Source organism: Oxyura jamaicensis, chromosome Z (genome assembly GCF_011077185.1).
Source record: "Oxyura jamaicensis isolate SHBP4307 breed ruddy duck chromosome Z, BPBGC_Ojam_1.0, whole genome shotgun sequence".
Classification (NCBI taxonomy): domain Eukaryota; kingdom Metazoa; phylum Chordata; class Aves; order Anseriformes; family Anatidae; genus Oxyura; species Oxyura jamaicensis.
Window position 1 is genome coordinate 8950639 of NC_048926.1, and position 15223 is coordinate 8965861.

General features: G+C 39.4%; 1 protein-coding gene and 2 non-coding genes across 7 annotated transcripts in view; all 3 read right to left on the reverse strand.

Moving 5' to 3' along the window:
- Nucleotides 1-15223, reverse strand: part of UBAP2 (ubiquitin associated protein 2) — an 82775-nt gene that overhangs the window by 23041 nt on the left and 44511 nt on the right. For 3 of the 5 annotated variants that reach the window (XM_035309706.1, XM_035309708.1, XM_035309705.1), the window contains exons 9-16: nt 12844-12903; nt 11653-11705; nt 6562-6629; nt 4621-4810; nt 3674-3887; nt 2055-2329; nt 1343-1521; nt 51-261 (exon numbers count right to left, since the gene is read on the reverse strand). In XM_035309706.1, coding sequence (XP_035165597.1) covers nt 51-261; nt 1343-1521; nt 2055-2329; nt 3674-3887; nt 4621-4810; nt 6562-6629; nt 11653-11705; nt 12844-12903 — 1250 coding nt within the window. The remainder of the gene's footprint in view (nt 1-50; nt 262-1342; nt 1522-2054; nt 2330-3673; nt 3888-4620; nt 4811-6561; nt 6630-11652; nt 11706-12843; nt 12904-15223) is intronic. The other 2 variants (XM_035309709.1, XM_035309707.1) reach the window with 1 other exon arrangement.
- On the reverse strand, nt 1833-1917 carry LOC118156790. Its single transcript, XR_004746443.1, has one exon. It is a non-coding gene; the product is annotated as a small nucleolar RNA SNORD121A (small nucleolar RNA).
- Nucleotides 4241-4324, reverse strand: LOC118156791. Its single transcript, XR_004746444.1, has one exon. It is a non-coding gene; the product is annotated as a small nucleolar RNA SNORD121A (small nucleolar RNA).

Here is a 15223-nt window from a genome sequence, read left to right on the forward strand (position 1 = left end):
AGTAAGATCATTTTACCTTTTTCTAGGTCTTATTTCTGAAGTTCACTCACCGAAACTGCAACCGGGGGTGGTTCAGACGGAGCCATGGAGCTTTGGTATGCTATCCTACTATGGACAGAAGTCTGTTCATAGGAGGAAGTTGTTGTTACCGGGCTAGTGCTCTGGGATGAGCAGGTCAGGCTGGAAGAGGTGATGGCAGAGGTTGTGTAGGTGGACTCCTGTACTGTATTGGATATTGGCAAAGAGGTATTCAAAGGATCACTGGAAAAAGTAAAAGTTATTTACCACAATGGTAAATGAGATATCAAACACCTTCATGAAAATATCACTGTCTACACAGTTATCTAAAACTTACTGAACTAAGACAGTCAAATTTACACTATTTATGTTAGAAAAAAATCATGAATAAATACAATTTTGCTTTGGTCCCCCGTAATCACCTCAAAACCACCAGCTGATTTAAGTACCATTCACCTTCCTCCTGTAGGCCCAACCAAATCAATACTTAACACACACTTGTCAACTTATTTCCATTCTCTCAAAGGATAAATTAATGATCGCAACCTCTTTCTTAATCAATTAGATCCATAAAGTCCAGAATATGATAAATACCTAATCTTCTTAAAATAGAAATCTAACATTAGAGTAGCAGTCTAACATCATATGCGAAGAGTAAAAAAAAACTAAAACATGCAGGGGTTTTATCTTCTAAACAGATTAAATCATTTATGGAACTACATTGGAAATTCAGTGAAAGTTCATTTTTACTATTGTTTCTGAATAAACCTCAGGAAGCTTTCTACTGAAAGCTAAGAGTAGAAAGCTAACAGTAAGAAAGAAAAATGGGTTATTGACACATTTGTCTTTATCATCGCCTATTTTAGCATTTCAGTAAAAGCTTCTGCAGACTGAAAAGCTTGGCTTCTTTTCTCATTCTATAGGAGCATCAGATCTGCAATCTGGTGCCAATCTACTAACACGCAGATGTGGTACAAGGTTCATCTGTCCTGGATCAAAAGCAGAAAAATTCAAGTTGTAAGGAACAAACCCTCTGGCAAATTTAAAAATCGTGACACTCAAACATGAGGAAGCAATTCTATAAAAGGTAGCTTGCTTTAAGGTTCTTTCCATTCGTGTCATCTGCAGCTTCAAATCAACCCGTCCAGAAGGTTTTGATTGTCATTACAAGAGAGACTTCTTTTAACGTGCCATCCACAGAAAACACACCCTTACAAGCCACCATTATTTCCCCCCTCCCGTTACACAGTAACTGTGCCTTGACATATTTTGCACAAACTTGACCCCTCGAGAGGGCATTTCAGAAGGCACAAGGGGAACTCACACGTACTTTACAGATTTTGAGTACAAGCTATTGTTGGTCGCCTGGCTGGTATTCTCACTGCTTGAAGTTGATCCAAACTCCGGGAGTGCAGGCTCTGATCCAAACTCAAGAGCTCCAAACTGAACATTTAACCCTGTCACATCAGCTGATCCAGGCATCTCCACTGCAGAAGCAGGAATCTTAAAGGGGAAAAAAGCCACAGTTCCTTTCTGTGTACTATCTGTATTAAACGTACCAATGACTGACACTCACCTCCCATAACTACAGGCTTCTTCAGTTACTGCCTCAATCTTTCCTCTTAACTACATTTGTCACAAAGCCCCAGTTTACATCACATAAATTAATTCCATTCTTGTAATCTGAAATTCATTTATTGATCCTGTGCTCTGATCTGGGGCTTAAAGTGTTAGCCATTGTATCTTGCCATACGCAGCTGTCACCCATGCCCACCCCCCTTCATCCAACATTCAACTTGCGTCCACTTAAGTCAATCCAAAATCACTCAGCATCAGTCATTTTCCACACAGAACAATCAGATATGTGCTTGGAAAAGACAACATCATTGTATTTTGGACTGCAGAACTATCCAGCTTAGAACTCCCTGCTCTATAAACAGAAAACATATGATGGTCTTTGCCCCTCTTCTCCCTAGAAACTCATACACAATTATTAAGTACTTGGTGCCCAAGTACTTGGTACTCAAATTACCCACCTTGGATGCTGGAGTTATCCTCCGTTTTGGTGGTTTTATCTGTTTCTGCTGGGTTTGATGGGCAGTCACTGCCTGGCTCTCCATAGATATACTGGGCAGCTGTAACATTTTGCTGACAGCTGTAGAGGTGTCTACCGGGGATGGCTCTCGGAGTTTCACCTGGGAGGAGAAGGACTCCAGCCCAGGAGGAGGAACAGGGACTGCCTGCGTTTGTTGTTGCTGTCGTTGGGTCAGCTGGCTCAGAACTGGGGATGGTTCAGGCTGGGATTTAAAGTCTGGTCAGCAGTTGGAGAAAAAAAAAAATTAAAGCATTAAACTCTGCTCTTCATGAAAGAATCTGGGTGACCTGACACACTTGACAGCTATTATTTTCTAGTGTGTGCACCACGCATGTTCCACGTAGAATATTACCACTGCAATAACAACACCAACATTTGGTATTCCCTATCTTAAATGAACACTTTTCACCAAGCATTATTTAGCTTTCTTTAAAAATAATAGCCACATAATATTACACATCAGGCATCAGAAAGCTTGTGGATTATTTTAGTCAAATGTGGCAAGTTTCACTGCATTCAAGTGTGCCAATAAAACGTGGTAACTTTCAAGGTGTTTGGAGTTGCAATTTAGATGTATTATGAGTTATGATTTCCTACCCTACAAAGGTGAAGATTTTCAGTACAAGGAAGAATTCATCTAACATCTCCATCTTTCTGAAAGTCAGGACACACTGGACATAAGCAGTTTTTTCCCCCAATTCTCTCTTTCACAATTTTCAGATGTGAAATCCAAACAACAGCTTGGAGCACTGGCCACCAACCAGAAGAGACCCACAGCACCCACGATCTGAAGAGTTTTTTTTTATTCACTTGGCAACTTGAAATGCATATAAACATTTTCTCAGAGTTACTGCATATGAAAGATTACAACTGCTATCAAATTGGCTGCTTTATCTATTTGGAAACACACACATACAAGAGATAGATACAAGAACTATCATTCTTTCCAGTGAGTACACTGCTACCAACAGAACTGCAAAGAACAGCTTCCTATCATGTTCACCGCTGTTCCTGCCAATTGTACTTAATTAAATGAAAAATCCATCCAATTACTAACAGACAAAATGAGTAATCTGCATCAGTCTGAGCACATGCAGACTTCACACAAGGAGATATGATGCACATTATGAAGCAATTATGTAGTACTCATTCAAAGCTCATGTAGAAGTTAAGAGGAAAAAAACAGAAAAAGACAAAATATGGTACCACATTATGTTCAGCTAAAAGCAGCACAGGCACAAAGACTAAAATATTTATCTTCCAGGATTTGCTGAGAATGAAATCACATCAAGGTACCACTTAAATAGACAGGCATACCAAATCAAAGATGGCACTACATGAAGGCTCAACAACTTCTGAAGAATTGACAGATAGGCTTAAGCCCATCAAAATTTAGTTTCTGATATATTTGTAACACCTCTTACCAGCAGATAAACTTAAACCTTGTAACCAATTTTATTACTAAAATTGCATTTTTAAAAGCCTTTCATCAAGGCCATTTTAAACTGGTATTGGCATTAAGAAATTTTGCAGATTAATAGATTATGTGAAAGCACTTACCAAACTGACTAAGGACTGAGGACTGACTAATGGGTGGTTTTAGATCCCAAGACGATGTGGTAGTTGTGGTAGTGGTGGTAGAGCTACTATTGTTTTGTTGGGAGGTAAACTGACCCAAACCTGGAGATTTCAATTGGTCCAAGATTTGGGATCCAGTAGAGTTTGCCAATTTAGAGGATCCAAGTTCTCCAAAGCCAGAACAAAGAACTGCAGACTACCAGAAGACAAAGAGAGAAAAAAAGGAAGGGAGAAATAGAGTTAAAAATTTAGTAAGTTACTTGAAAATAATCATAAGGTCAGTGCCTACAGCTGCTATTTGGCAACAACTGAAACTTCTTCAGCCCTAGTTTACTAATAAATGACCAATGAAAAATCAAATGTAGCATATGGCCAGATTATATTGTTATCACTAATAAACTTTTAAAAACTGATTGCAACAATACTGATTTTCTTGAATCCACGCATCCCAAAAACATTTAATTACTAATAGCTGAACAGATTTTCAAAGAATACAAGTGCGCAATTTTAACTCTCAGAATCATTAAACAAGGGAAGCCTTCTTCATCACTCCAGAAAACTCAGAAATCGTTATGTTTCCACAAAAAGCAGTCAGATATGTGCTTGGAAATGTCACATCATAGTTTTCTGGCACAGAACTCTTTACTACAAACCAAGGATTCAATCCTAAATCAGCATGCAGTAAGCGCACCTGTTTCCCACAAAAAAATTAATACAAGTACAACATGTAAACCAAGAAACAACTGCCTAGCAAAAAAAAAAAAAAAAAAAGACTTATGTGTGAGAGAGGCTATTAATCCCATTTCTTTAGCATTTGGGACAGAATTTTACTCATACTGAAACATTTCATGAAATGACCAGTACTGGAAAAGCTGCTTAACCTGAAGTATTTCCTCATGAAGAGCACTCAAAGAATAAGATAATTTTACCAGACTCTGAGGAGAATAGGAGTTTACAGCACTGGAACTGCCAGTTCCTGATGCCATCTGGGTGCTGTGCTGAGAATTTGTGAAGACTAGGGCTTGGCCAAAGGTCTGCTGCTGGGGAGCCTCAAATGAGTTGCCTTCTGTCTCTTGAGTGGAAGTCACAGGTTTTTGAAGCAATGTTACCAAATCAATGCTGTAAGAAAAGTAAAGTTTGGTTAGATTAAACATGATGATTTGGCTGTGCTGAAACTGAAGAAAGCAGTAACAATGTTAGATAAAGTTGCCACACCAGCAATAGAACTAATACTGATCAGTAAGCTTTTAAGAATATTGCTTGTCTGCCATACAAACTCTCCACACAAAGAAGAATAAGAGAGGCTGTCACTGGGAAGAAAAATCCTGCTAGCTGACACCTTCCACTATGGTTACGATCGAAATTATCTTAGCACTCTTTCTGAAAAGATCATCAACTTTTGTAACATCCCATGTCATATAAATAACCTGTACAATCACTATAATCAAGTAACTAGAGACAAATTACAAAAGATACATCATGTTTGAGTGGATCCTGCTTGCCAGCCACATTGTTTGTATTTTATATATCCACACTGTATATCACACTATCCCTCTAAAAACAGACAGGGATCAAAGCTCTACCCTCTGTATATGATGGGTTTAAGGACAGTAAAGAATCAAGTCACAAATACAGCAACTGAGTCAACATGTGGTGACATGGAAGTCCTAAGAGCAGCAGAAATAAAGGGTTCTCAGATAGCCGGCACATACCCAAAGTTAAGCTACCACAAATACCTACACAGGATGAGAAACTTTCTTACACTTAACGTGGCTTGTTAACATCTAGTAGGGGTTTATTCAAGGACGTAATGTGTTCATACAATATAGGATATCAGAATTTTTAGAGTTCTTTTCCTAAACACACTGCAGGCTTGGGCTGAAGAGTTCCTCCCAGTACTTTCACCACTAGATTTCTTAATGCTCAAACATTTCTGGCAAGTAAAAAAATACCAGAACTTAACATAATGAACTAGAATATTTTCTAACATAGTTTGGGGGACATCCACGGGAAGAATATTTACATCAGAGCAACAGTTGTACTAGCATATCATGTTTAAGAAGCAAAGGAATGTAAGTTGCAGAAGAACTTGACACCACGCCTTCTCCAGGTTATAACCATGTTACATGGATTACAACCATGAGAAAGTTTCCCTGCCGAGTGGAGTTCAGCAGTACAGCTGTAGCAGAATATTTGGGACTGTTAGGCCATCTAATTTTCTGATCTTGTGGTATCTGACTGCTGACATGCTCTCCTCTGACCTGAGGAAATGTTAGCTAATGCAGGCAACAGATCTGTACCACCACCTGCCAGGTACTCAGGGAAGATGATGGCAACCACAGCAAGGCTGCTACTGCTGTATTTCTCACATGCTGATCTCCCAATCACGAGTAACGACAAGTAATCACAATGCTGATCAGGAATTTCAGCTTCTTGCTAATGCAAACTTCTCTGTTAACGTATTTGTCAAAATGCTGCATGTATTCTGAGTGCTTTTCGACTCCTCAGGGGCTGATTTCTGTTTCCTGAACAAAGCCAGTGTCTCCTTTTCAACAGCACAAAACTTTTCTCCCCAGCTATCTTCATTCTTGCCTTTAACTAGTCTTTGTGCAGAAGACAGTCTTCTCAGTATTCTCTTCATGGATTTGGTGCATCTGACTATATATCCATAGTCCAAAACCAGGATTATAGGTAACACAGGAACCCACGATTTACAAGCAAGGCTTTTTGCAATTTTGCAGTCAGGTTAACCCATCTCTGACCAGTGCTGTTCTTATGTTTCATCCAACATCTGCTTTAATATGTGCATGATAACATTGCTTCACCAGCAGAAGTGTTTAAAGATATAGGGAAAATGAGGAAGAGCTTACCTTTGCCCAGGAGTCACATGATTCTCAGCTGGAACAGAGGAAGCAGTAAAGACTTTCGTTTCAGAAAGCTGAAAAAGATTAAAAAATAGTAATTATACACTTTCTCACATCTCACTGCTGCAACATCTGAAGAAGTTTCATTCTGGTTATGCACTACCAGATAAAAATAAACGCCAAACTACTTTTACAGCCAGTTATGCTGCAGCTGTGCTTAAAAACACTCAAACTTCACTCAAGTCTAACACAGAATCAAGTACCGATTTAATTACCATTAGGATATTTAATCAACTGTACACACAAAATGATATACCACAGTACCTACAGTAGTTTGAGCAATAATAACTGAAAAATATTCCAGTAGAAACTAATTAATGTGACAGTATATTATCAGCATAAAGATACCTTGTGTGGACACAATTTAGGATGCCATGGAGCAGCTCCAATAAATCCCACTGCAGAAGTCTAAGGCACTTAGACTCCTTTACGTACTTGTTCTCCTTTACGCACTTCACCTATCCCTTTGTTTTACACGTCTGCTCACCCCACCAGCAGAGGCAGGTTTGCACCCAGGTGTACACCAGGAACTAGCATTCAAGGCTCCTTCTTGGCACTTTTGCTAGGGACAGCAATAACATCTTAAACTCTTTGCTCTGCAAGCATGAGTTTGAAAACAATAATAAAGGAAGAGGCACGTAGATGTTTGCATTAGTGCAACCGGTCAGTCCATCCACAGCAGGCATCTGTCATTTTTACACCATTCTGTTACAACAGATACATGCACATACAAGAGGAAAGATGAGGGGGGGTTGAATGGTTGTTTTGGGGGGTAAGAAGGGCAAAGGGGGCGATTAATTTTAATAGCTTTCCTTTTAAAAAACAGCTACACAACTACAACTTTGTAGGGTTAATTTGCTTCTGTTGGCAGGAATACTTACACCCAGAATGGGTCTCAAGCCAATACAGGTTAGGCTCAACAAGATGAAAATACACATATAATGGTCTTATTTTAAATTAAGGGTGATTTTCCGCAAATTTAACTACTGTGGTGTAACTCTGTATTCTGAATAGCTCTGTTATTCCTTACTCAATTACAAAGGATTCTTTTAGAATGGGACATCTTACTACAGCTCTTGCAGGAAATTACACCTTTTTAATTGCATGCGCTGCTAGCAGCCCAGTTGAAAAGCACATCACGGATACCAGCCAATTTCACCTGCCATCCCATGGGCAGCTCTGCTTACAAAACGCATCCATCCATGCATGTGTTCAACTGATCAGGCTTCTCCTGTGAACCGCTGCTGATTAAAGTTGTCTGAGGCTGTCTGGGAGCTATCACTTCCCACTCAGAGGCAAAGTTCATCTGTTTCTCACACACTGCTACAACTCCCTTACTTACACCACAGTGGGTCATGGAAAATTGAAACTCACCACAGTTCCTCCCTCCATTTCCCTCCCTTCCATCGCAGCCAAGACAAAGTATTTTAATCCCCCACCTTCTGGAACACTTCTCAGCTCTGTCCTGAGCATCATGATGCAAGCCTTCAACTCGCTGGACCAATCAAAGCTAACAAGGAATCACCTCATTATTCAATTAAAAAAAAGCCTCTTCCTTTATTGTTCAGCCCTTTCCCAACTGCACGTGTTATTTTAGAACACCTTGTACTGAACTTTTTTGTAGCATTATGAGATTCCTGCATTTAACAGCATAAGGAGGTCAACTAATAGCAGAGCAGCAGCTCTGATCTGCAATCCATTGGTTAAATATTAAGTTACTTGTTATGCCAACAGTTTCTTCTGCCCACACAACACAGGGAAAGACCAACTGTGGCAAAACCACTGATGAATCCTGAAAACTAAGCAAATCGAGGAGCCCGAGGATGTTTGTGACAGCCTAAAAGTATGCTCCAAGTATGCAAGAAGAAATGGTCACCTCAAGTAAACCAGCATGCAAAATTACTCCCAAGTCTTCAGCTACCAGCTCTGCTACATTTAAATTTACACTTGCACCCTGTCCCTGTAGCAAACTGCCACAAACTTAAATCAAGCAACTAATTCTGAAATCTGGGAATAATAGCATTTATCAAAACACATACTCTCTGCAGCAGCTAACAAGTATATTTGGTTACACAGATGTATTTAGTATTTCTCAGAGGTAAAATTACCGTCTTCTGACAAAGTCATTTCTGCTCACCACACACCACGCTCGCAAATCTTTCACTGAGGCACTGGCAATTTCCCAGAACCAAATGAACAGTCACGAGCCATTTGCATGTGGCAGCTTCACAAGGGTATTTCCTCCATCTGCAGTGAAATGCCTGTGCTTTTCAGCCCTTGTTTCTATTATAAAATTGTTCACCAATCACCAAGCAGATAACACATTTAACAACTAGTTAGCTCCTGCTCTGGCCAGTTGATATGTGATGGAACAAGAAAATATATTTGAGCATCTACAGTACCTCAAAATTTGTCTGGTCCTTCACTGCCCATGTTCTGAATGTCCCTTCAAAAAAATACAACCTCCTATTTTCACTGCAAGTAGTTTCCACCCTGTTAAACATCACACTGACACCCCACTGTACTCATTACTTTAATGAAGATAAATACCAGACAGGACTATCAGATCACAAAAATCTAATCCTACTCCGATCAAGCAACATTAAATTTCACTCACCTGTTCAAATACTGACCTTGCAACATATCTGACTAGAGAACAAAAATATGCTTCGGAAAAGCACCTGGTCTATCAGCAGACAGCACATACATCACCTTCCTTGATCATTTCAATCATTAGTCACACTGCTAGACTTGTTTAATTACACATTTAAATGTGTGGCTCCATTTTCCAGACACAGGATCATATTATACCTTTCTGCTAGATTAAGAACTGAACACACATGCTAATCATGCAACCCTTTTCATATTTAGTAAACTATGCCAAATAAACTGAAAATCACACTCTAGCACCTCTTCCATCAGTTAATACTTCCCAGATATTTTCTACAGGCAGAAAGTTATTTGCCTACAGGCAAAAAGACTACAGTAGCTTTTTTTTGGCCACAGCATCAGCCCTTTAGGAAACCATGCTGAGCTGCTCTTTTTGCATCATCCACTAAAACTCTAAAATATTTTCAGTTGCCGCTTTCCAGAAAACAGTCCCTTGTTCTGGAGGTATGCCTTGCATTCTTTATTCCTACCTCAAGAAAGAAAAGGCTGAGGGGTAGCACTTGGTTATATTAAAACATTTTTCATTTGAACAAGTCACATCTAGCAGCGATCAAGATTTCTCTGCATGACTGGTTTACTTTTATTACCCAATAATTTTTCTATTTCCCAAACATTTTATTCAGCAGTGATTTTATTTTTTTTACTTCCAAAGCATTGATAAAGACACTAGACTGCATCTGGCCTAAGAAGGGATTGCTTTGTAGCCCTCCCAGAAGTACACACTTTCAGTAAGGATCCTCCTGCTAAAGGCTATTTGCCAAAATTTACAAAACTGATCACAATCTACTTAGTGTGGGTTTTAGTATCATGAAATTATTTTTAAAAGACAACAAACAATTTAAAGTGAAATCTCTTACAAGAACATACTTTATCTTCACACTTAAACATAATTTCGGTCTTTAAGTAAATTAAAAGTTATTTGGGCTTATTTTCAATAAAGCAACACTGAATTGCACAAACTGTATCCTGTACTTCCTTTTTTCCTTTTTTTGACTCAGATTAATCAATTTTCCTTTTATTTTTCTCTAGGCACACTCCGGGCTAATTTGCCTGCAGCTTTCCATTTCATTCATTCTTTCTGAGAATCAACACATGAATAAGTTTCTCCTAGGTTACAGGGATTCTTCCAGCTTCCCATAATTAATGAAAATTAACAACAGGCTAGAGATTTCATCTGCTGCTCTTTCAAGATTGATGCGCTAGGTACTGAGCTTTAATAATAATAGAAAAAACCTACCCCTAGTGAGCACTGCTCAACATTCCTCCCATACTATATACATGCGGTATCGTACCAGTGCTAAACAGAGTGGAGACACATGGGCAGACATTTCCACTATCCTTAGCCTTTCATTAGTACATATTGCAGAAACAGAGGACAGTTTCATAAAAACAAACAAACAAAAAAACAGCATTTGATGGCAGTAGCTGATACAGAGGAACCTAGGACTAGGTCATATTTTAGTTTTTTATTTTCTCAAAAGACACAGCCTCCTTGCTAAGTAAGGACAGTTTTGCATCTGTTACGTGACCTATTCACATATCCCTGGGGATAACACCAACATGCCACCCTACAGGAAGCAAAAGGGACGACGTCTGAAACAAGCTTACCCTTCAAAGAATCTTGTTGAAATGATAGATGTTTATGTAAAAATTAAAAAATTAAGTACTAAGGCCTTATTTATCTCGTTTGTTTTATGAACTGCTTCATCTTTATTATGATACTGAAAACTTAAAATCACAAACATTTAAACAATAAATACATCAAACATTTTTCAGACATGAAGATGTCTCCTGCCTAGTAAAGAAAAAAGATTGTTTCACTACTTCAGACAACACATCATGACGAAGCAACAGGAGTGAAGCAACTAAGTGCCATCTTCAGCACACTACTAGCTCCTCTTTTAATATTCTGAACATGAAGAGGACTGACTGGAATAATTATGCACATTTCAAGCAAAAAGCATCAATGATGAGTCTAAACTTGATAGTAAGCTTCAGCATTTCAACAAAAAATCTTGTGATAATATGGCTTCACATCCCTATATAATATTAGGGGGAAGTATGCAGATACCACACATTGTCATTAAGCAGTCAAGAACTATAATTCACTAATACTTAGTTTGGGACAGAATTTAACGTTTTATTATTCTTGTAAAGGCCATCCAGCAAAATAAAAATATTTCTTAATTCAATTGGATTTAAAATTAAGCTTTTCTAAATATATACTCTTAAAGGGGAATTACAGCAAGAAACATCACTGCATACATATAAGAAAGAAATAATTAGAGCACTGAGATTTTGTGAACAATGCAGAGACTCTGAAAAAGGTAATTAACGAATGCTGTCTATCTAGGAAGGGACACTTACATCTTCGTTCCAGTCTTCTGCTGTCCATTCTTCTATTGAATTTTTCCAGGCTCCTATTACAATTTGGGGAAGGAAAGAGAACAGTTACCAGCTAAAAATACATCATCATATTTCAACCCTTCTGCATTAAAAGCAGTTCTGTTTTGATTATCAGTAAAACAACTTGAGGAGATTATAGCTGAAAACATGGGAAGCCCTACAAAATTGGCCTACAGGTTCAAGCTTTTGGGAGGTGTTTTTTTAAGCTTTGGTCTACGATTTCAGGTATTTCTTAGCTGCTGTGGTACCAGACATAATTTGCAAAAACGCACATCTGCAACCAGTGATTAATATCAAACATTATCGTATCCTCCTATACCCGTCCCCATGACAGGGAGGGGTTGCTCAGCCCCTACACGGGATCTCCCAATTCCGTAACAAATTCATACAACCAAAACACCTTCTCTGACATCTGTAATCTCACTTCCAACATACTCAAACTCAAGACCCAAGCTATGCTTCTGGAGGCTCCCTTCCAACCTGTTAACCCTCTCCTCAGGGCAGAGCAACCCAAATCCCTTCTCCTTGCAGAAGGGTTTGATCTTAAAACATATATAATTGATATCATGGCAGCAGAAGAGTCAATAAGCTTCCACCATAGCTGTAAAACATTTCTTCCCATCACTTGCAGCACAATTCGGCAAACACCAGGGCACAGCACCCAGTCCACAGCATGCAGCAGAAGTAAAGCTCCAGGAAACAACCCTACAGATTTAAAAACCTGATCCTTTCCCTAGGAAACAGCAGACCCAGACATGCAAGAGCGATGAACGGACTTTAGCCTTGCCCACCAGCATAAGCACAGGGGAGGGTAACCCAGCAACAACCTGAGCTGCCATCTGAGCTCCAAAACCACGAGCCAACACCAGCATTTGAAGTTTCTGGTACCATCCCCTTCGATCAAGCACAACAGCAGAACTACGACTGGAATCCCATCCTTTTGTTGAATCAGGAACCCCCATCAGAAACAAAAGCCTCCTACAGACAGCACCAAATCCCACTTGTACTGACAGGATCACTAAATTAGTGCGGCCTTCTGTATCCTTTTAAAAAGCAGCAGCCAAGCCAGTGCAGGGCTGAACGGCACTAATCTAGTGATCTAGGCCAACCACAGAGAGATACACACAGGGCAAGAAGGGAGGGATTTTATACCTCGGAATCCAAAATTATTTGGCAGGTCCTGAGCAAGGTAACATCCACTCTGGGGTGGCTCTGTGGAGCAATATAACATTGCCTGAAACATCTTGCTCTTGTTTGTACCACAGCCCCTAACTAGGGGAATCTTTCTTATTGTGAAATATCCAGGCACTTGAAAAATAACTGAAGATCATATGGAAGCATGCCAAAATCACAGTACCTCAAATTTCTAGCCTAACCCACACGTTTTCACAGAAATTCCGGAAATCTGGAAAGGAGGCAAAGCCTCATGAACAGGACTCTGTAGAGAGAGTTTACCTCCCTCCTCTCCTGACCAGCACGACTCCTTCCTCTGATATTTCTTCTTTAAAGAAATTCATCCCCTATTTGCTCTGCTTGGATTTGTCTCAGGTTACCCAGAGCAAGGCCCGCCTCTGCAGCAGACACACCGTGTGCTGGTGCCAGAGCTGCCCAAGGAAGCTCAGAATCTGGTAAAACAAAGAAATAGAAGTCTTGGCAAAGCACACCTGAGCCCCCCTGCGTTCCTCACCACACCTTCTGGAGACTGGAGCTATTTGGAGTAACACTGCGACGTTTTCCTAATGCTCCTTATAAATTTTTATCCATTGCTTCTACTCATGACTACACTTCTGTGCATTCACTCCTTTTGAATGCTGAAGGCAGCCCTTCACCCTTTTATTAGCTGACCCAGGCTAAGTTCATCACTGTCACTTATTAACACACTGCCTTCCAAAAATCAATCCTTCCAACATCAGGTGTTTTATTGCTCTTCTCTGACTTAAATCCCCACTGCTAACAGCTTCCTGGTATTGACAGGCTTCTAAGTCTGATCTTGCCACAAGTCTAACAATTTCCTTTTTGTCCATAATCCACCTTGGTGTTATTGTAGCTCCATAAATCCTCTTCCCAACCTTTACCCCCATGCCTTGCGAAGTATTACTGTTTAACAGTTCTGTTTTCCACTGAAATTATGCTTTGAGTTTTCAAGGATCCTTGTCCGTCAGCTTCAACATACACTCCCATCTCTGACTGTTTTGTGCTTTCTTCTGCAAAAAGATCAGTTTCAGAAAGTCGTAAAGCTAATCAAAAGTATAAAATATGGTTTTGGTACACCTTCAACTATTTTCCTCCATTTCCTCACTTCCTATCACTTCCCCCTCCCCTTTTTTTTATTCAGCCATATGTGTTTGCCCCAAAATTATTTTACTTTGCTCTATCCTTTTCTTCTGGGTTACATCCACATCTTCAAATGATCTGAATGATTCCTTTAAGTGTTCTTTCTGATCCTACAGCAATCCTAAAAAAAAACAGCTTCCTTGCAACTTCCAAGCTACCCATTTCCCTTCTTCCCCCGTGACAGATACATATAATTTAGTTTTTTTTTTCTTTCTTAGTTGTCATTCCTCAGATTCAGAGTCACTGTAAGCTGCTTATAACCAAAATGCTACGAATAAAGTTTTTATGTGAAATTTATGAAACACCAAAGCTAAGGTAACAGTAAATTACCAGAATACAATATCCATTTTTATAGTCTCCTTTGAGAAGTGAATACCTCCATCCTAATTTATTTTTTTAAGAACTGGTTCAATTTGTTGTTCAGGATCTCCCATTGCCTTGGACCAAAAAAAAAAGCAAGGAAATGAAAACTCAGCATGCCTCTAAGAAAGCATCAGTTGAATTGTTGAAGTATAATCCCTTTTGGATAAAACGTGGGTCATTTTGTTTCCTTCCACCTGTCCCTTCCCTTTACCTTTTCAGTAGAACATTACTTCTATAAGAACTAGGGTGCTGAATTATTTGGAATACAGTTACACAAAAACATTATAAACCATTAGGATTTGCCTTTTATTCTCTGTTTCAACGAGTAACACTAAGGTTTACCACCAGAGAGCCAGACAGCCGTTCTACAGAACGACACAACGATGCCTCCACAAACCCCTCTCACACAGGCTGCTGCGATTCCTCCAGCACCTGCAATGATTCACGGTACGAGGTTCTAGAGCGCTTTGGGAGCACACATGGAAGCAACAACACTTTTGGAACAAATAATGTGTTCGTTTTTAATCCATTTTTTTTTTAAGTTAATCCTCTCCCAGCACTGTCTTAGAGAGGAATTACTTTGTAAATACTCATCCTCCAAATTTAAGTTCTCTGTGGAGTTCTGTCTTCAGAAAACATTTTAATATGCAAAACTGGCTCAGCCTCTCCAGGTAGTTGCCCGTTATCTCCTTTTTACTGGAACTGCAAACCAAGGACAGTAATCCTCCACGTAGCAAGAATGCAGTAACTTTGCTTCTTTCATTGCAGATGAAAAGATATGGGACTGGGTAATAGGGAGTAAAGAGGGATTTCCACCCTGCCTTTTCTCTGTGAA